This window comes from Triplophysa rosa, linkage group LG5, assembly GCF_024868665.1.
Source record: "Triplophysa rosa linkage group LG5, Trosa_1v2, whole genome shotgun sequence".
NCBI lineage: Eukaryota > Metazoa > Chordata > Actinopteri > Cypriniformes > Nemacheilidae > Triplophysa > Triplophysa rosa.
In genome coordinates, this window is record NC_079894.1 from 5,826,595 (window position 1) to 5,849,491 (window position 22,897).

Genomic DNA, 22,897 nt, shown 5'->3' on the forward strand with positions numbered 1-22,897 from the left:
TAAGTAATTTGGTAAAATAAACAAATAAAAAAGTTTAATATAATAAAGCTAACATTGAGTGAAAATTGAAATTATATAAAAAATATCGACCAGTTAATTGGTTTATCTGTATGTTTTCCCACATTGGTTATTATATTAGCAAAATCCACTATTAGTCGACCTCTACTCAAGTGCTTTTAAAATATAAAAAATAATGGGTCTGTTTCTCCAGAAATGGAAAAAATAATATGTAATAGGGACAGATCTGCTCTTTGATCATGCATAAAGAGCCCGCCTTCCTTAAAGGGATACTTCACCCAAAAATGAAAATTCTGTCATCATTTACTCACCTTCGAGTTGTTCCAAATCTGTATAAATGTCTTTGTTCTGATGAACACAGAGAAAGATATTTGGACAAATGCTTGTAACCAAACAGTTCTTGGCCACCATTGACTACCACAGTAGGAAAAATTACAATGGTAGTCAAAAGTGCCCCAGAACTGTTTGCCGTTCTACATTTTACAAAATGTCTTCTTTTGTGTTCAACAGAAAGTATTTTTTCCTACTATGATAGTCAACGAGGGGCAAAATCGGTCTGGTTATAACCATTCTTCCAAATATCTTTCTCTGTGTTCATCAGAACAAAGACATTTATACAGATTTGGAACAACTCAAAGGTGAGAAATGATGACAGAATTTTCATTTTTAGGTTAAGTATCCCTTTAATCCTGTTTATCAGTCACTGCAGTATCAATATTCCACGGCAGGGGGAGTCCTTGCAGCGTTTAAAAAATGTTCAACGCTAGGGCATGCTTGGTTTTGACGTCCTTGTCGTTTTTGAAGGGCTACCTGGTATATGTGGCGTCTAAAGTATCATTTCTGTTTTTTTTTAATGTTTTAGAAAGTCAAAATGGTCACAACAAGATTGCAGTGTTGCAGCAAACAATGGCTTTGATCAACTACAGTCAAAATGACAAACACACTCTTTTCTTGAACACAAGAACCTCACCGTAGACCACTTTAAACCACATTTTCACTGTTTAATAACAGAGGACTGGACACGTTTCTTTGCCAGACTGTAATGTTTTGTTCTATCGTGTAATTTTTGCATTGTTCAGAACACCCTATACAAAACAAGCTTAACCAGACTTCGCTACAATCTAAATTAAACAAACAGCTTATGGCATCCTTAATAGCTGTGCATTGTTAAAAAAAAGCATCTCAAAGGGGAAGTATGAATAATTGGACTTACTTAATGTGTGTATTTTCACGAATATCCTGAGATACAAAAAAATGTCCAAATGAAATTATAAATAATAAAATACTGCAAAAGACAATTATGAAAACACAGTCCAATTCTTCCGTTTCCAACCATATACACAGTTCACAACATCACTCGTACAAAATGTATCATATTTTATACACCTACAACACATGGTATATTTAAAAAATAGGTCCTCTACACGACCCATAAACGTCAACCATTTGTCACTCTGAAACTGTTGTTTTCTAAGATGTCCATCAAATTCATTCTTAATTCCAATAAAAATCTCCATATATATTAATATGTATATTCCGTTGATATTAATTTCTTGTACTGATAAAAGCCAAAAAAAAGTGTGAGTTGGTCCTTAAAACTGTCACTGCCCTCTCAAAAGTCTTTTCAAGTCAGTTAATATCTGTTAAATATCAGAAGTAAAAAAATGAAAAGAGAAACAGAAGAAATACATTCCAAGCGGATGACGTATTTGCATGTAATATCGTCCTTCCTTTCACGATTCAAAATGCGTAGGACGGCAGCGCAATAAAGATCAGCATACAGAAAAATAAAGAGTTAATTGACAACATTGCTTTGGTACAAATCAATATCTTCACTGTCCTGCAACGGGAATCTCCTGATGGCAGCTGGAAGACATGAACACGTTTATAAATCTGCGTATTTACTGGGAGGATTTTTCGACAAGGATATGCTGCAGAGGACACCTGGTCTCTTCATCATGATCGTGTCTAACTCTCCCTCTGTGTGTTTATTTAAACTGTGTGCACACTGAAATGGTAAACTGGACATTCTCCCACTGTGGCAGAAGGAAAAGAGCAGCGGGGTAAAGCAAGCAATGATGACACTGCCCGAGAAAACAAGAGGGCCCGGATTCCCACAATGCATCCTGCTCAGCGCAGAATCCACCGCTCAGTCTTCCTCCAGTTCTTCCTCATCCTCCTCTCTTAACTCAGCGATGTCATCCATGCGAGTCCCGGCCCTGACCTCATTCATGGGGGCGGAGTCCTCATCGTCCATGGTCAGGACCTCATCGGAGTCTTTCTTCTTCTACAATGTGGACAGAGAAAAACAAGTCAATATTGGCTTTTTAGACAAACTTACAGTAACCGAACTGCACATCATGTTTGTTCTTTCAACGGACTAGGTCTTGTTCATAAAACACAAATCAAGTAAGAAAGACTTTCAACAGCATGGTTGTCATACTAGATGCTGTGAAAATAGGAAGCTCAAGCTCCCATAAAGATCATTAAAAAATATAAATTTTTAAAAATGTTACAACCTGCCCGGACAGCTGATCCCTGCCTTAATGTATCCAATGTGTTTTTATTGTGTTTACTTATTTATTATATTTGTGTTATTGGACTGGAAACTTTATTTTTATTCCAATATTGTTTATGTACGATCTTCCGTATGTGATAAATTGCCAGTCTCTTCTGCATGTGTGATTTTAGACTGTTAGTTCACTAAAAACTAATTTTGTCAATATTTATCCACCCTCTTGTCATTCAAACCCCCTATGGCAATCATTGTCCCCTATGGCAATCAAGTGTTGTCTAGTTATTTCTGTTTACAATGGGAGTGGATTGTAACAGCCTCTTCTCAAGCTTCAAAAGGCACAATAAAATATCTCCACTTGAACCGTGCCGTACATTTTAATCGTCCCGAAGGCAAACGAATAGGTTTGGTGAAAACCAACTAAAACATAATCTATTATTTAATGAAAATCCTGATCGGTTCGAAAATCTTCGTAAAAAATAAGTTCAAGTTGAATTGTTCTCCTGTTATGGATATCGCTTTTTTTTCCAATTTTATACTCATTATCAATTGTAAATAAAGGAGTTACATTTTAGTTCGTTTTTTCCCTCATTCACTTATTTTTACATACAGTAAACAATCCACGGTCACAATCCACTTATATTGTAAACAGAAAAAACGTAACTTTTAAAATCTATTTTAATTCTAAAGAGTTAGACACGAGTTACAAGTATATCATGATGTCATATTTACAGTAAAAAAAAGTAAAAGAAGTTTCAGCTCTGCATCTAGAATAAATCTTAAAGGGGTAGTTCACCCCAAAATAACATTTCTGCCATCATTTATTCACCCTCTTGTCATTTCAAACTTGTATGACTTTCTTTCTTCTGCAGAACACAAAAGAAGACATTTTGAAAAATGTTGTTAACTGTCCATTCACTTGGTTTTGTGTCCATACAACAGAAGTGAATGGGGGCCAGTGCTGTTCGGTTACCAACTTTCTTCAAAATATCTTCTTTTGTGTTTTCGCCGGAAGATAGAAAGTCATAACGGTTTGAAATGACAGGAGGATGAGTAAGAGGGTTAGTAAATGATGGCAGAATTTTCATTTTGGCGTGAACCATCACTGTAATCTTTTAAGATATTTACTAACCAAGTAGAAAGCATGTTAGCAACAATAGTCAGTTTACAGAAAACCTATGGACTCGATGTATTTTACCTGTTTTCGATACACATAGCAAGCTGCAATTGCAACCATAGTAGACTCCCCAAGAAAACCAGCCAGCAGAGATCCAACTCCAAGTGTGGCCCCATGTACCCTGTCAAATATGAGAGGTAAAAAATAGACCTGTGTGATTCACGGTAGTTTGTACTGACAAAAAATGTTGAATACACCGTAAGTCAGTCTGAATAAAAGTGTCTCCAAAACACATCGCTGTAAATGTAATACACCTACCCCATGTAAGGCAGTACTATCAGACTTGTGATGAGAACAATAATGCGGAGAACAGAGCTGGGTGCCAGGACGAAGGTCTTCTTCAGGGTCATGAGCCAACCAGTCAGGTGAGCACGAATCGTTACTGTTAAGATTACAACAGAGAGTCATCAGCTCATGTAAATATAGACTCATGTGATAATCATGTGAGAACATACAGTAAAGAAACTTTCGCAGACTTACAAAGGTCTTGCTTAAAATGACTGAATATTATTTCACTAGTTACAAAAACTGGAAAGCAAATTTGAATGATTTGTTAAGTACTTCATTCACATGCCAGATTGTACATGGTTATGATTATACATTATTTGAATGCCAGAATACAACAGACATGTTGGACAGCTGTAGTTTTTAAATATATTTCACGTTTTCCTTGTAAATTTGTGTTTTCAAATATAGGTGAAATATTCCAAAGTAAAAACTCTAAAGTGTTATAAATCCTAGAGATGCAATTTCACACTATCAACTATCAGCCGATAGTTTAAAAACAGCCGATGATTATTTTAGGTTTTACTGCCAGCAGTACTGTAATACTGTAATAAATGTAAAGTACTTTAAATTTGATTATACTTTGATTTCCTTTGTTGCTCTGGCTCTCTCTCTTTCAGTTTCTGTAAGACTGGAAACATCATACTGTATCCTTTGTCTTGTCAAATGGACATTTTCAAAGAACACTTTGGAGGCAGTGAAGTGTTTCCGAGCCCCACCTGTCCTCAATCGCCCCAACAAAATGGTCATAAACTTTAGGTCCACTGTTTGTCTTGGTTTTCTCTGCTGGTGCAGAATCTCCAGTTTTCTTTTCATTTCATGTCACAAACTTATCCATTGCTAACTTTTATACTACCGCCTCTCCGCATTAAGGTAGGCCTACAGACCGGGATGATAATCACACGCGCTTATCGCCAGCGTTTTTCGGCGTTCATACCCAAACGATTTTCACTGGCGATGAGCCGAGTGAACGTGCAAATTCACTCCCTGACATAGATGGCGCTTAAAGGCGGGGTAACCGATTTCCGAATTACGCTTTAGACAACTGAGTCGGGCTGAGTACCAAAACAACCTTGTAGCCAATCAGCAGTAAGGTGCACAGTGCACAGGATGGACATTAGCCGAGCCGAGTTCTGACGAAAGCGAAAGATGCGGGTAGGGGTATGTCTGTTTTGGGGATTTGAACATCAACAACGGCTAAGAGAAATCGGACACCCCGCCTTTAATGAAAAACAGAAACACCCCGGTACACAAGGTGGCGCTGCGCAACTTTATACGTTCTGACACTCGCTTGTCACATAGAAGAAGAATTCATCTTGGTTCCTCTTCGTCAGTGCTCGGCAAGACCGTTTTGTGCTTGAGCGCCACCAAGTCGTGTTTTACTGCAACTTTAGTAGCTCCAGGCACGTGAAGAAAAGCGGCAATCTCATTGGAAGGCAAGCTTTTAACGCGGCGCGTCTAACCAAAACAACGAGCCCGAGGCGTTAAAGAAAGACGCTTTTACGCCTGGCGTTTTCCGCGTCGGTGTGCACGCTCACATTGGCGCCCTTTGTTTAGTCACGACGCGTTAAACGTCCACGATAAACACGCGCGATTATCGTCTCGAGCTGTGTCCCAATTCGGGGGATAACGTTACAACCTTATTAGGTCGCGGACTTAAAAACGAGGACTTGTTTTTCAAAGCACACAGCCTCAAAAGTCCAAGAACCGAACTGAAATGAGACGTTCCAGCCTCGCAGAGGATTTCCTAATTGCTAGTGATAAAAATGAAGCGATTTTCAGTGAAGCTTAGTATCGATGCTTGATTCGTTCTATCAAAACCACGTGACCAATTACGTCCGAAGCTTCATTTCACACACACCCACGTGACTGCTTCATACTTCGATTAAAAAAAGGTTTGAAAATTTGCGACACAGGCCACGCCCTCATGGGTTTCTACAGCAACAGATTACTATAATCGTATGAAAGTGCATGGCTGCGTCCGAAATCACATACTGTGACAGTACGTACTGAATTTGAATAAGTACCTACCTATCGGCCGTCAAAACAGTACGTTCTATATAGTATGAGTGGGAGTAGTGTGAATACATTTCGGACATACTGCGTCCGCCATGTTTTATGGACCTATGACGTATTAACAACAACCTACATGTGAGAGTTGATAAAAACATAATTTAGTCACGAGAAATTCATTTATTGGCACTTACGTTAAAAACGGACGTCCGCCTTAAAGTTTTCCGCTATATTTATTTGATTTACTTTTGAAATTTGACCGTTGCTCAGTTCCCGTGGCATCGTGGGATAGAGAAGTGTCCATCCGATCCACACTCACGAATCTTGGCGGAAGTAGTAGACCATCCGGGTATTTCTCGCCTACTGTTTTTTGCATACTGAGCTTTCGGACATACTATTCATGACTCATACTATATAGTATGGAAATAGGCGATTTCGGACGCAGCCCATGTGTTTTTTGTGTGCATGCACCTGCATTTATTTACTTCCTCTATTCATGAATTTGACTCGTTTACAAACAGGAAAAATGTCCACATCCACAATACAAAATGTTGTTTATTGTTTTGAGTTACCAAGTATGCGAAACAGTCGTGTACTTAATATACTGATTTATTAATTTACTAGTCTACCCATGCATTCGTTCATTCATTTATTCAATCATTATTGATTCTAAAATTAACGGTCGGTCCAGTGTGAAACATTTTGCGACACAGCGCTTTCCCACACTTTCACCAGCAGAGGTCATAGTCGAGCTCTGGTTCAAAAAGCTTCGAGTAATGAACCTTTTCCCGATACAATTTTGTTGAAAGCTTCAGTGGTTCAGAACGCTTCGCCATCACTACTAATTGCGTCACCTGCTGCTCATGTTGCGTAGCGACAGCAGCACGACACAGCAGAGACGTTTCTGACTTTTTTAAACAAATACGGAGTCAGAAAAATCACATTTTATTTTAGAGAATATGACACGTTTATGTAGATTAAAACAGCCCAACAGTATATTAAATTAACCAATCTTACAAATTTAAAACACAATAATGCACCAATAATGTTAATGAACAACATCATGTATAATATTAAAACACTGAAATGGACCGTTTTTGTGAATGCCATACTTTTATTTAACTTAAGTTTTGAATGATTATTTAAACATTTCAAGCCGTTACAGGCGCGCAATGAATCTCGGGATAGCCGAGGCTGTTTTAATCTACATATTCTCGAAAATAAAATATAATTTTTCTGGCTCCGTATTTGTTTAAAAAAGTCAGAAACGTCTCTGCTGTGTCCTGCTGGCACCACGCAACAGGCGCAGCAGGTGACGCAAATCACGCAATTAGGAAATCCTCCGCGAGGCTAGACCGTCTCATTTCAGTTCGCTTCTTGAACTTTTGAGGCTGCGTGCTTTGAAAACCAAGTCCTCGTTTTTAAGTCCGCGGCCTTAAAGGTTGCAGCCCCTGAATTGGGACACAGCTAGTGTTACATTCGTTCTTTCCTTAAAAACCCGCGGAAATAAGGTCGCATTTTAGGGCTGCATTTGAAGCAACCTTTGAATCGGGACAGCCTTACCAGCCTTCAGTCGCGCTGCTGTGACGCAATCGGTCTTAAAATGCAGCCTTCAAACCACGCAGCCCCCAAATTGGGACACAGCCTAGGTGTGGACGGGCCCTTAAAGTTTTTGTTTCGCTTCAATTAACATTCCGACGAGAAATCATTCACAGGCTACTATGGTTCCACGTGACAGTTTCTTTGCAGTCTTATGCTGTTTTAAGTAAGGGTTATATTTAAATGTGCCATTGTTCTGTTTTGAGTGTATGGTCAATAAATAAAGGAAATAATAGAGATGGGCACAAAAATGACCAAAATTCCTCCCGTTTGTCGTGCCCCACTTGTCATGTTTCTATGCCCCACACTTTGAGAAACACTGGTCTAATCCAAGATCAGACCTGAGGCCTAAACCTTTTTTTGTTTCTCATGAGACTTTAATGAAAAATGAGCTAAGCAAATATGAAACTTAATGGATACAGGAACATAGAGAACTACAGGCTTCTCAGTCCTGTAAAGAAGCTCATTTTTGTTTTACGAATTGTTTTTCAGAGAAAGTGCTGTACCTGGAATGGGAAAGAAGGAGAAAATCCGTAACGGGGTGACACAGAGCTCAGCAAAGGCATGATCTACTCCTATGATGTCTATCAGAATCCTCTCAGAAATGTGTGGGGCCCAGAACACCATAAAACAGAGCTGCAAAAACAAACAAACAAAAAAAAAAACAAGATGAAGACAGAGATTACCGTGATTATTCCTGAACCGCAAACCACAACACAAAGAGGTAAATGTGACTGTCAGAAGAACAATCTCACCGACATTTTTACACCACAAGAAATCATTTCAGTATATAGTATTTTTGTTGCGTTTTTAAAAATATGTTACAATCCCCAAACAACTTAAATAAAAAGACGATAAAGATAATAACATTTCTTTTCAGGGAACACATTTTAAAAGTTTTGCCAGTATAAACTACACTGAACTTTGTTATATTTGCCATCTTAATTCAACAGAATTTTTATAAAAACAAGTCTTAAATCATTTGTAATTTTGCAGTATCTTAAGTTAAAAAGTTGGTTTTGGTAAAATGGAGTCATATCATCAAGCTAGCATGCGTCTGTAAACAAGTATCCTTCACTTAGCATCACTCTGTTACAACCGTTTACCTTATTTGCTTAAAGAGCATATTGATTTTGTACTGCTTACATTCATCTGAGTGCACTTCATCATCAGCAGAGCCTCTGGAATCTAAAACAGCGCTGGAATGGAAAGCGTGTCTGCACTGCGCAGACATGTCGACACGAGGAGCTTCAAGTAAAACCCATGAGCAGATCCTACAACTACTTAACATTATGATACCAATCAACAACACAGGCCAACCATCAATCAAGAGCAACCGTTACTAAGCAAAATGCTGACACAGAAACTAGATGCCTAGAATAAAGAATTCCTAAGAAACCACAGTGCTTCTCTTCTCTGTAGTATCCGTGCAGTATTTCAATAGAGGGGGCCATCTGGACAAAACCATAAGGGATGAAACCGAACCCACCCACTATGAGTGACACACATTCATATAGTTATATGACTGTCTCTAAGAGTACTGGGAAACAAGTGAAATGACAGCATAAATATGATCAGTGTAGTGTAATAGTAGCCAGGTTTTAATCTAGGTCAGGGAGGGAAGATGTGACCCTGTTACTGCAGAGAGCATCAATTAATCATTCAGCCTGACGACAACACACACCATCTCGCACACTCCTTAAAGTGACAGTTCACCCAAAAATGAAACTTCTATCATCATTTACTCAGCCTCATGTCATTTCATACCTGTATAAATTTGTTCTAATGAACACAGAGAAAGATATTTGGAAGAATGTCAGTAATTTTCAATTCTGTGACATCTTTGACTGCCACAATTGGTCAAATTAAATGGTAGTCGAAGGTGCCCAAGAACTGTTTGTTTTCCTAAATTCTTCGAAATATTTCGCTTGGTCTTCAACAGAACAAAAAGAAGATACGATATTTTTTTCCTACTATGGTAGTGGATGATGTCGCAGAACTGAAAATTGCTAATATTCTTACAAATATCTTTCTTTGTGTTTAACAGAACAAATACATTTATACAGGTTTAAAACAACCTGAGGGTGAGTAAATGATGACAGAATTTTCATTTTTGAGTGAACTAGCCCTTTAAATTCAGCCTGGGATGAGACTTTTATTACTATTAGCTAGATACATGCCCAGTGTGTTTTTTTTTTGCATTTTGAATATAGAGGATAAAAATAATACATTTAAAATATCAGAAAGGGACAAATAACGTTTTCTCAGGAGGCCATGCACAACACGTGTTTCAATAAACAGAAAGAAGCCATTCGAGCTAATATTTTAAGGCAACCTCCAAAAAAAGTATTTGAACTTTGATAATTAAAAGGATAGTTTACTTAAAAATGAAAATTCTGCCATCAATTACTCACCATCTTGTCATTTCACACCTGTGTGACATTCTTTTTACCACAGAAAAATGACTTTTTCAGAAGAAAGTCATTCAGGTTTGAAATGACAAGAGGGTGAGTAACTGATAACAGAATTTTCATTTCTGGTGAACTATCGCTTTAAGACGATTGATTATTGTAGGTAAAACCATCCTGGTCTAAACTAAGGTGGCAGGAATCAGCATTCACATTTCCATTTACTTCACAACATTTTCCGTTTCAATTTGGTGTTAACAACATTTACTAAAATATGAAACCTGTGTTATTAAAGCCAGACAGAAAAACCAAAATCGCTTATGATAAACTTACTGTTATAGAAAGAGCCAAACACGCAAAAGTGAAGCGTCTGATGTGGGACTTTGTCACAACTGTACCACTGCTGGCCAACTTGTTGCTTGGGCTCTAAAGTATGAAAACACAGAGAAAAAGAGCAGATGAAATAAAAGCAATTTACACTGGAAAAATACTCAAATAGTATCCTTCAAAAACAGAAAATTGTTTTTAGATTATAACATGCACATTACTGTACAATTTAATGCAAGATAGGTGTACAGTGTAGGTATCTAGCATGTAGATCATCTTTATACAAATTAAATATGATTGGCTAGAGAACATCCCCTCACTTCCTGTAGATTCACTAAATGTGGGTCCTGCAGTTAGTAAATCCATAAATAACAGCGTACCACAATGCATCTGTTGTAATTACAGTCTTTGGGAACCCACTCCGTTTACCCAAAAAACTATTAGACATATTACAGCATCAGCAGCACACTAAAATGGCAACTATATAAACCATTTTTGTTATCCCTTAAGGTTATGTGACCACTTTAGACACCCTGGTATAAATAAAAAGGTGCAGTGACTCTCATTTCTTAGGTTTTGGGCAGGATATCGGGAAGAGATGATGCAGAGGTGTAATTTGATATAATGATATATGCGAAGGATGATTATTAGACATTAGACATTGGGTGGTTAAGTTAGTTTTTGAGAGAACAACAGCTGCACTCGCCTTGTCAAACGCAGGGTAAACAGCTCGGAGTTCGGTTAGCCAGCCATACGGCATATGACCCACCGGATATGTTGCCGTGAGAACCGCGACAGCCTGAAAAACAGTGTAAGAGCAAGATTAAAGTTACATTAATTACACACAATGTCATCTGCAGTGAAATACAAGAAGACCCGTGAGAGCTTTACAGGCACAAAAAGATTAAAGCAGAAAAGAAATTGATAAAAATTATACTTATTATGATGCATGGCTTAGTAGTAGAAAGGACGAAAAGCAAATGTACAGCAAATTGTTTCATCAATGCAACATATAAAAAAAATGCAGGTAAGACTAAATTATCTGAATTTAACAAATATGCATTCAAAATAGGTATACTTACAGATTCGTCATTAAATATAGACACTCTATATGCATTTGCCATCTATGCTAGTGCTTAAAAAATTCCAAATAGGTCAAATCTTTACTGTATAAAACAGATGCCTGTTTGCAGCTGAGAGCAAAAGACTATATAACAAAAGTAAAAATGTATGCATGTATTATATGTATGAAGGTATTACCATACTGTAGAGGCATATGCGTTTTGTTTGTCCAAGGACGTACTAACCTCTGTGGCAGCGGTGCTTCCTTTCAGATCTCGCGATACAAACAGGTTGACGATAGGCCTGCTAATCCGCTGCGTAGCCAGAATCAGAGCCAGCGGCCACCAAAAGCTTAGCATCTTTTTAATAGTGGCATCTCCCTATTACACAAAATAAACATCAATACAAACGTTTTAGTTGCAAAGCAGGACGAAATGTATAAAGAAACAAACTAATCATTGTAGCTGTGATACTTAAGCAAGTAGAATAAAAGATTTGAACAGTTTGAGCGTACCCCAACCTCAGGCCCGCTGGAGTCTGGGATGTTGTCATGGATGGTCCTGTAGTACCCCAAACCAACAATAGTGAAGCGTACAAAGGCTCCCATATACAGAGAGAGGATTGGAATCAACAACGGCTCTACACACTCCAGATGACTGTGGAGCAAAATAGCCACAAAAACAACCTACAGAGAGAGAGAGAGAGAGACTACTGTGTAACTGGATTACAATGACTGACAGTGATAAATAAAACCCTTCTTAAGGCGCATACAGAATCCACTGAGACTACTTCACATGCTACATCTCATTCTCATACAGTGCACTCACAATTCAAATCTAACTCGCTACTCATTAAATTCATATAGCTTTTATTATTACAGTAGGACAGAATTGAGGTCATCTGACCATTTTTCAGTCATATAACTGGAAATTAAATAAACTTGATTTGATGAATCTGATGTTTACCTGTGCAATGACATCAGAAATAGAGGCACATCCCACCAGGAAACTGTGCTTGTGCTTCAGAAGGATTCCAGCATGAGTCCAGGCCTAAAAGAACACAGGCATGATTTACAATCACATTTAGTTCGATCTAAATCAAAGGCCTTCAAACGTTTCTAGGTCAAAGACAGATGGAACAGAATAGATAGATGGGAAAGGGGTTCCCTGTCTATAACAACAATGCATGCATATTACCACATTCATATTTTTAAGTTGTTATGATTGCAAGCTTTTAAAATAAAGTTATGTTTATAGAATACATTTTACTTAAAGGAACAGTGTTTACAATTTAGCGGCATCTAGTGGTGAGGTTGCAAATTGCAACCAAAGGCTCTCCACCCCTCCCCCCCTTCTATTTCCGATGCACTACGGTGGCTGACACAGAACTAAGATGTCATCACGTTTTCGCTTCTTTCCCAAAAGAGATCAAGTATTTACGAAACGCGCTCTGTAGAGTAGTTTGTCCGTTTAGGGCTACTGTAGAAACAAGATGGCGAATACCATGTAAGGGGACCCGCGGTGTATGTAGATAGAAATAGCTCATTCTAAGGTAATGCTTCATTATTTAAGCTCTTTATACACCTCTGAAGACATAGTGATTGCATTTCTGTCAACAGATCCTCAAAAAATTACACACAGCACCACAGCTAACCCTTTTTAAGCAGGAGGACACTGAAAATGTAGCTGAACCTTTGACAAGTGTACTTAATATGATAATTTTGTTATCGTTTATTTACACTCTTTAGAGATTAACAGTATAACAATCATCTTTTTCCAAAACAATGCCAGTTTAACTTCCGAGATGTTCTGTGTGGGCTTGACATTTTTCCAGATCTAAATAAGCTCTGAAGCCTTGCACACACACTTCTCTCTGTCCATCTGTGCCAGGCGGTCGGGCCAATTTGATGGTCAGGAGAGAAAATCTTAAAACTGCATATACAGTATGCAAAGAGGGTAGTGATGTCACTCACCATGGCATCAAGTAAAGGAAAAGCAGCCAGGTAAAAGAACGCCCTCCGAGTTTTACTCCCCACAGACTCATCCACATGATGCAGTTTGTTAATGATGTAATAGCCCAGCTCTGTATAGGCTAAACAACACAACACAAAAAAGACATTATTTTAATACTTTACATATAATACAGTTTAATACACAGTAACAAACATGAAATATATGACTGTTAGCATGTATGTTGCTTCCATCTAGCATGCTTGCAGTGGACAGATGGAAGGCTCGGCTCTAACAAACTGACTGTTAGTGCAAATGAGCTCACTTGGCATAAAACTGTGTGTATGGGGCATTCTGAGAACACAATCAAGATGATGGAGTGTCACTGTGGTATGCTAACACACTATTTAAAAGCACATCATTAAATACAGTGGACAGGTGGTGGTGGTGGTGACTCTGGTTAAAAATTCATGCCCCCATTCAGGTTGTTAATTTGTATCCTATATCCCATGTTACCGTGGCAACATTCTGAAATTCTGTCACTATTTTGTTCATGGACAAGCACTCAAACCAGTGGGCTTTGATTCTGAATTCTTACTCAGTATGCAAAAAGTTATTTGAATAAATGCAAATGCATTTGGGCCCAAGTAGGTAAACTCACGTGTGTTAGTAGAAATTTCTTTCAGTTGGTCAACAAAACTTTCTTCTTCTTCATTTATTAGTTTAGATGATTTAGACCAGTGGTTCTCAAACTGGGGGCCGTGGCCTCCTCGGGGGCCCCAAGATGGTTCCAGGGGGCCACAGATTTTGTGGTATTTTACAAATATAGATATTTATCATAAATTTTGTGCAATCAAACATCAGAAAAACAACACTATGGAAGTAAAATAGAGACAAATGTGTTTGACGCAAAAAGACGTGCTGAATAGCACTAACTGAAAAAAGATGCATTGTATTAACAGTGCTCGCATTTTAAGGTTCTGCAATTCAACATGGTTGCATATTTAAGCTGTGAATTTTTCAAATGGAAACATTTCACACACAGTTTCACCGTTTAAAAATTAAATAATCAAAATTCACCTTTTAAATTTCATTTAAAAAATTCAACTTGTTATAAAATGCAAGCTTTAATATTCGACAGACAATTTTCAGTCCATATAATTTCGGTTTAAAAATTCGCTTCCACAAATTCAGTGGTTCAAATTCGACTTGAAATTCAAAGTTTCACATCCGGGAATCCCAGGAGAAGCAATAGAGCGCCGATTCCGCCAATGCATGATCTCTACCTGATGCCTGACCGCTTCACCAGCAGGTGGTGCAAGTCAATTCTGACGAAGACCAAAGCAAGAAATGCAGATACTTTTTATATATTTGCAGCACAGTCCACTCATCTGCTCGATTAAGTGAATTTATTTGACCTCATAGATCTCTTCTTATGCATCATGAACATCAGAAATTGTAGGTTTCCTTAGGCTTGAAGGAATTAAGTTATTTTTTACTTCAGCACATCGTGTTCACAAATACTATGCATCATCAGCATTTACAGGACATGTATTGTGTTTGAAGCGGTCAAATAACTGAGATCACAACTAGGAGCTTATTGACCCGTACTCTCCCATGTGCTTCTGTTTATATGACGTAGCTGCAATCTCAATAAACATTCTTTTTATTTTCCTCGCATGATCTTGTTTTAATTTGAGACTCTCAGAAAATGCTGGATGTTGTGGAATTGTGGAAACGTTCGTTTGTTAATACGAGACAGAAAAACTGATATTTTAGCCAAGCGAACTTCTTGAGCAGGCCAGATAAAATAGACCAGATAAAAATAGACAGCACTTTCTTTAGAACCCGACTAGACCCGAAACGTCTTGTGCAGCCTGCAGCCAAGCAAGATACCTCACGGCGTTATGGATCTATACGTGCAAAGATAAAAACTTTTGTTGCATGCTGTGTGCGTTTCCCAATAATGTGCCACACACGAACATGCGAGTATGACTACACGCTAATTGCTTGAGTTGCTGTCTGTTCATTAAATGCTAAAATGTCAATCACTCACGGTATATAATTATGTCTTGTAAAGTTTGGCGTAACAAATATTTGTTGTTTACCTAACCATAAAATGTATTTAATTTGTGTCTTTCGGGGCGATTGGTAAAAGCGCATTCATTATAAATTACCAGAGACCCGATGCCATATCGGACACGACCTGTGCCCAAGGCATATTTTGTCAATGTATTAGACCCGAAGCCGCTGGGACACATGAGGACCTCTCTAACATACACCTCAACGCAAGTCAGTTTGCATGGCCGAGCAGTGAAAAATATATTTAATTACTGGTCAGAAAACAATATGAGTGCTCCATGGCAATATACACAACTATCTTGTATTTCGTATACTTTTATATTAGACTATAGCCTTTCTTTTTAATTAGCTTACCCAATACTATATCAAAACGATATTACGATTTGGTATAATAATTTTTAATCTATATGCTCACATAATAAGTCAACATATTGTTAAATTTATGCATTTTAAATGACAGAAATACACTGAAACCACGTTGGAGAAAGCACGTAATGTACATGTCTCATGTGTACAGTTCAGTTAAATGATCAAATTTACCCTCTTTGAACTTATGCTAAACATTTAGCTGAATATCCACAACATGTATGGTGGCATGGTGGAACAAAAACGTTATAAGCTTGCAAGATTTGCTAAGTGCCTTTAGCCTACTCTATTAGCGTCCACGGACCACGCCATCACGGCCGGTGTACCGTGCTAAAACGCTTAATGTTGCTTAATCTTCAGACCAGATGATTAGTATAGCCTACACCTTTTTAATAACCGTAGGCTACAGAAATGCGGAAGAGCCCTAAATATGAATGCAAAAAGCACAAAATGACACAATAAGAATTTTAGCATGTCCCGCCGTATTTCACACATAATATCAGAACTAATAGGTATAGGTGTGTTTATTGTTGCAGTATTTCAGTTTGTTTTTTATCCATTCGTTCATACAATAGGTTATAATTGGCTTTATTTTGTTTGCGTTCTGAGATTTCAGATGAAAAGTATAGGCATAATTATTTCCATTGATATTTCTCTTTTAAGTGGTGTAGTTATTCGTTTGTTTAAGTTACATTTATATCCTACATTTACTAAATATTTTACAATTACGTTTTTAAGAAAATACTGTTATTTATATTGTAGATTATTTTACGTTCTGATGAAAAATTGTTCATGGCTTGTTCTTACATCTGTTTTCATTACTATTTCAGTTAGCCTACTACTATTGTCTGTTTAAAATGTATAATTATTGCTATTTTTCCTATTTAGTTTTAAACCGAAATAAAATGTTTTATTTGAATTTAAATGTTAAGTTTATTGTGATGGTGTTATGTAACTAATGTAATGATTTAAAATCTTGTCTTGTTTTCTGGCACATTTAATCAGATACCATTGCATGTGTCATTCAAATAGCTTCATGCAATTAGCTTATTTTATTAAAACACAGTATGATTCAGTAATTCACTGTAACATATACAATTTTCTCATCCTCGAAACTCAAACCATTATTTGATGACTTAAGATCGTGCTTATCAAAAGCACGATTTTATGTTTGTATTTGGTGAGCTACAGAAATTACCTTTTGCGTGCATATGATACGCATGTGTTTTGCGTGCACTTTTTATGTACATACCGACTTAACCCACACCATACCAAGGGGTAATCATATGCACGTAAAAAGTAATGAATGCAAGCCAAATACAAACATAAACTCTTACTATAGATAGGCAGTACTAGTAGATCGGGTAGGATATTTAAATAATTAAATTAATATTATAAATGTATGAATAGTCCACTGATTCCAGGCCACCTGGAATTGTCCCCGTGCTCCATGTCCGTTCCAGGGCTGATAGTGGTGAGCTAAGCTGCCAGTACAAGAAACAATACATTTTTTCTTGATGATGCATAAGAAGAGATCTATGAGATCAAATAAATTCACTTAATCGAGCAGATGAGTGGACTGTGCTGCAAACATATAAAAAGTATCTGCATTTCTTGCTTTGGTCTTCGTCAGAAGCGACTTGCACCACCTGCTGGTGAAGCGGTCAGGCATCAGGTAGAGATCATGCATTGGCGGAATCGGCGCTCTATTGCTTCTCCTGGGATTCCCGGATGTGAAACTTTGAATTTCAAGTCGAATTTGAACCACTGAATTTGTGGAAGCGAATTTTTAAACCGAAATTATATGGACTGAAAATTGTCTGTCGAATATTAAAGCTTGCATTTTATAACAAGTTGAATTTTTTAAATGAAATTTGAAAGGTGAATTTTGATTATTTAATTTTTAAACGGTGAAACTGTGTGTGAAATGTTTCCATTTGAAAAATTCACATCTTAAATATGCAACCATGTTGAATTGCAGAACCTTAAAATGCGAGCACTGTTAATACAATGCATCTTTTTTCAGTTAGTGCTATTCAGCACGTCTTTTTGCTTCAAACACATTTGTCTCTATTTTACTTCTATACAACGCCACCAACCAAAAGAATTGATGTTTTAGCATTGTTTAACTGAATATTTTCTTGGTTTAATTAAAATTTTAAGTTTAAGATTATAAGTCTTTATTTGGGGGGCCGCAAAGAAATGCACTCTACACAAAGGGGGCCTTACAACAAAACAGTTTGAGAACCACTGATTTAGACTGTTGATCATTTTAGATGTGAATAATTGTTTTCATTATTTACTCACCCTCATGTCATTCCAAACCTGTGTGACTTTCTTTTTTCTGCAGAACACAAGAGATGTTTTGAAGAATGTAACCAAACAACACTGGCCCCCATTGACGTCCATTGTATGGATAAAACCACAAAAAATTCTCAAAATGTCTCCTTTTGTGTTCCACAGAAGAAAGAAAGCTGTACAGGGTGATTAAATGATGACAAAATATTTATTTTTGTGTGAACTATCCCTTTAAGATAACTGGAACTTTTTAACCACAGTCCGATCAACATAGATATTTGTAATTTGGTAAGTATGGGCGGCGAAACTGCATTTATTTTCTGCTGCGAAGGAGGCTTTGTTTTAGACTATATAATTATACGGATGAACAAAGACCTGAAAATAAAGTATGTGAGGGAAAGTTTGGACAGTTTGTTTGAGAGAGGCCTACCTATTCAAAGAGGGTACATGGAACAGACATGAGTATGACGAAAAAACCTTCTGTCAACACAGCGAATGTAATCATACTTGACAAAATAATGTTTATCCTTTGTGGAGTCATGTCTTCGCATATTTTAACCAAAAACTCAGTAAATATTTGGTGTGACAACTGCCTAAGTCCCATGTCTCCTATTCAAAAACAAGACATTTTAATTAAATGTAATAAAATTATCATCTCTTTCCTAAAACAGCTCATAGGCTGTTGGTACGTAACAGTTTTTCTTAAATGTTAAATCTATGTGTGCTTGATTTGTCTTCTTATTTTATAATATACTTATTATAAGTTTTAGGAATGGCTAGAATGTACAGTTGATGTCTTCAAAGCTAGTAGACATGGGTCCAAACCACAAAACTGCTCAATAAGACTCTTTCATTATGACCCATTTGTTTAAAAAACCACAAAACAGTGTTCCTCTCACACTTTGAGCAAATTATGCAACACCATTGCAATAAAAACCACAAGAGTTGTTCTCCATAAAGAAGTGAACAGAGAAATAAAAAGACAAGAACAGATGCATATGATAGACTCACCAATGAGAATGTGGAAAATGATCGCCACAGTTCCTGCAGCAACCATGCAGAGGACTGCCTTGGTTCTGTCCCGTTTGCTGTTTACAAACACCAGCCCTACGTTCTTGAAGTCGCTCATAGGGCCCGTGAAGAACTTCATGAGGGAGTAAGCCAGGCCATAACTGGCCAGCATTTCCACCGCATCCTCTTTGACCGCCGCTATTCCCCTGTTCAAAGCCTGAAAAAAAGGTTACACCGATTGATCAGACTCTTCATTTAAGCCACGATCTCTTTTTAAGCATCATACTAATACAATTTTGCATAGTGAAAAAAAAAGATTAAAATCTAAATTTCGCCACATTATTTATTTTCAGATGCTTAGGGGTCCTGTAAACTGTGAACTGTTAATGGACCATCAATGGGCTATTATTTCTCATGGGATTCTTCCATACACAACGAGGGTTTTATTCACGAGATAAACTACCGTGGTATCAGTTGACTAAATGCCTTTTATGGTAATGCCACCCTGAGAAAGATCCAAAACCACAGATCGCCATTTACTACACGTAGCACACAGGACCACAAACCCAGAAATGACACTTTACAGAGTTTTGCTTTCGTTTCAAAGCTGTTAAAGTGTGATATATCCCAAGACACGGAGACAGAAAGATTCAACACCAAGTAACGTTGCACTGCAAGTAAATGGTTATAAGTTTCATCAACAGGTCATCATTGCGACACATTAATGCAGCACTGTGAAGCATTCCATTGGCGGATTGTACAGTCATAATAAAACAGTAAACATTGCTCTCAAATGGCACTTATGCCAGTATATATTCCATTAAACACATGAAAGGATGACTTGGAAATGTGTCAGATGTCACAGCTAATGGAAAATGCTGAGAAAGTACTTTACTATTTGAATAACCTTTGATCTCCGGTCCTTGATTCTAAACCGGCAGAATTATTTCTGTACTTTGTACACTCATTTATATTCAGGTCTGAAGCATTGATTTCCCAAGTTTGCTGCACACATTGTAGAACTGGATGTCATTTGTGTTTCAGTAATTTATTTGTGGATCCTTTTGAGACTATACAATTTGATTAATGATTTCTTTTTTTTTCATTTGCATGGTACATGGTCAGTCCTAAAATGATGTCTATTTAGACTAAATGCAAATAGTCAACCTTTATAAAAAATATTATATGAACTAATTCAGCGGAGCCCACCATTTCTCAGACAAATTACCCTTAAGTAAAAACAAATGGTATTTTTTGGTATTTACACTTTATCTAAAAAGCATCTTCATTTATTTACACTATTTGACTATGCTTTTACACCTGCATCAAACTATTCATAGAAAGCAGCAAGCTGTTGTAAAACGGACGTGAGAATGTGAACTACTTTTCCTTATCTGCCCTCTACTTCTGACTGTGTCTGACCATTCTTGTCCAACGCCTTACAACAATGTGCAGAGAGATAATGATGGTCTGTTACTGTAGTAGGCAGTTGGCCTATTGTGGGCCCTGATCGCATTTTCTGCCACTTTCTGATTCTGAAAAATGTGCATCTAACAAAAGTAAATTGTGAAAGACGATTGATGAAAACAAATGAATTCTTCTGTGTTGTGACAATAATAACAACATTTGATATTTGTTTTATTGTTCTTTATTTAGAAAATTAAATCACTTGCAGAATCGAAAGATTGTTCGGCACACTTTCTTTAGTAAGATTACAATTGTCAATATGTGAAACTAATAATGTTATGGCCTTAAATGTGCAATAAACTCTGTTTAATCCGATGTTTAGAATTGATCTCATTCAATTTTAGATTTTGCATTAAAAGATTAAAATGAGGGCGCAAAGGGTTATTATAGTATTTTCCGTCTGGTTCAATAACACAAAGAGGACCAGAAAAACGTAAGAAAATGAGTTTGGAATTAAACTCACGTGCAAACGTCATTTTCCAAAGGTTTGGGGTTTTGAAGCAAACCCATTTTAAAAAGGTAATGTCAGTAATAAAACCACAATTAAACCGCACTACATATTTGTTAATGGTTGATAAAACAAGACCAGTTCACGCAAAATCACTTGAAAGTGCACATTCGTCTCTGTCAAGGGTTTTTGCATTGTTCAGCGTAACACGTTATTGGATGGCTGTATGACCAGCTGTGCATGAACACACAGCTGATCGGCTCATGGTGTTTGAGATGATGAGCTCTGTTTACAAAGGGCCACTGTGGCATCCCAAAGAATAAATATCCTAACAGAATAAACGAAGCAATACATAGCCTACACATAATTACAATATTCTGTAAAATACACTAATCCACTGGATTAATGTCTTTAACAGCTACGCATGTCAAAGGATTTGCTGCAGCGTTCAGCAGCTCCCAGATAAACGCGTAAGGAGGCAAACAAATATCACGTCGCAATTCGGCAACACGTATCTTCACATTTAACGCACGATTCACACTTGCCTGTTCGCCGAGATCGATGGCTATGTTGGTTATAGCCAGAGGAATCAGGAATCGGATGAGAGGCCAGTAGTGCGTGAGCGCTGGGAATTTCACCATGTTTGCCGGGAGGAGAGCAGCAACATCAGCTGCACGGACCGAGGAGGATGCGAGGCCGGTCACAGCCCGTCGTGTCGTGCGCGTTTTCTAGCAGAAATCCGCCGAGGTGATGTCCGTCCCTGCCCTCCTACACAACAACAGCATCATAAACAATGATCCCGTGCATGGGAAAATAGGAGGGTCACTAGAAATTTCTGCTGACGGCTTCTCCATTGTTCGCCCATCGGTGGAGAGGAAAATAATGCATATGATCGGTCGAGGCAATTAAGTGCGGTACGGGAATGACGCGGTATGACGGAGTCGCGGCGGCAGATATCGGGGCCGCGACGCTTTGTCGCTATCCTCCTGTAGATGGCCACTCGGTTTACTGTACTTAAGTCATCATCCTTCCTTAACAACACGTGGGGGTCGGACGGTATGCTGCATAAAAGCCACTCCTCATGTATACGTCACCTGCTGCGTGCAGAAAGATCTCCCTACACAAAACACACCGCGGGACCCACAACTGTCCGACAAAAAGCCAAAGGCAATTCAAGGAAGAGTCAGCTATGTGAGGTCCGTCCCAGCAAAATAAAAGATGAAATGCCCGTCAGTCTTCCACCACCTCCCTATAAGAGTCTAACATTATATTAGATTATAAGTAAAATGTTAATAATTCACAATTAACAAAGATGAAATATTAAAGTAACGTTCAAAGGCAATCCATCAGCTGAAATTTGAATAACACTCAAACATAAGTGCATGAAACCTTGTGCAGTCCAGTAGGTGGCGCTGCAGGGCAGTCAAATCACTTATTTGAAAGTAAAAAAATCCGTATTTTCACCAATATAACAACGTATTCAAATGCAGATTTATTCTTTTTATGCGCATTTTAGTCAGTATTCACCATTAGGCTATGTATATAATGATGGAATATGTCAAAAAAATGTAGGGTTCTTATTCTTTACGTTTGCATAACTTGCATATTTTTTCAGTGCCATTTGTACGAACAAATCTGGGAAAACAATATTTTCGGTATGCTGCATCAAACGATTGGAATGTTTTACAAAATGATTTGAAGATGCACTTTGGTATCGATGCGTATGTGTCTTAAATCTTTGATCCGTGCGCTCTTGAAGTAAGATTCAAGTTGTAAATGTTTTTAAATTTGTATAGATAATGTGTATGTCTTGAAAACTGTGTCATTTTGTGAGTTTCTATTGGTGCCTATCTTGGTCAGGACACTTCTGAA

The 22,897-nt window shown here is 37.6% G+C and overlaps 1 protein-coding gene across 1 annotated transcript; it reads right to left on the reverse strand.

Moving 5' to 3' along the window:
• Positions 1-896: 896 nt before the first annotated feature.
• Positions 897-22,196, reverse strand: ankhb (ANKH inorganic pyrophosphate transport regulator b). The gene is made up of 12 exons (XM_057334039.1): positions 21,571-22,196; positions 19,111-19,327; positions 13,377-13,495; positions 12,370-12,453; positions 11,919-12,089; positions 11,650-11,784; positions 11,049-11,141; positions 10,349-10,441; positions 8,114-8,243; positions 3,969-4,092; positions 3,732-3,831; positions 897-2,305 (listed from the first exon to the last, which is right to left on the reverse strand). Exons 1-12 carry the CDS (start codon positions 21,664-21,666, stop codon positions 2,168-2,170), a joined length of 1,500 nt encoding a protein of 499 aa, XP_057190022.1. The 5' UTR covers positions 21,667-22,196; the 3' UTR covers positions 897-2,167.
• Between the last annotated feature and the right edge of the window lie 701 nt (positions 22,197-22,897).

Coding starts and splice junctions, on each gene's coding strand:
- ankhb (XM_057334039.1), bottom strand. CDS start 21,666: ATGGTGAAATTCCCAGCGCTCACGCACTACTGGCCTCTCATCCGATTC. Junction 8,244..10,348: donor GTTTGGCTCTTTCTATAACA/GTAAGTTTATCA, acceptor TTGTTTTTGCAG/CTCTGTTTTATGGTGTTCTG. Junction 3,832..3,968: donor ATAGTACTGCCTTACATGGG/GTAGGTGTATTA, acceptor CATATTTGACAG/GGTACATGGGGCCACACTTG.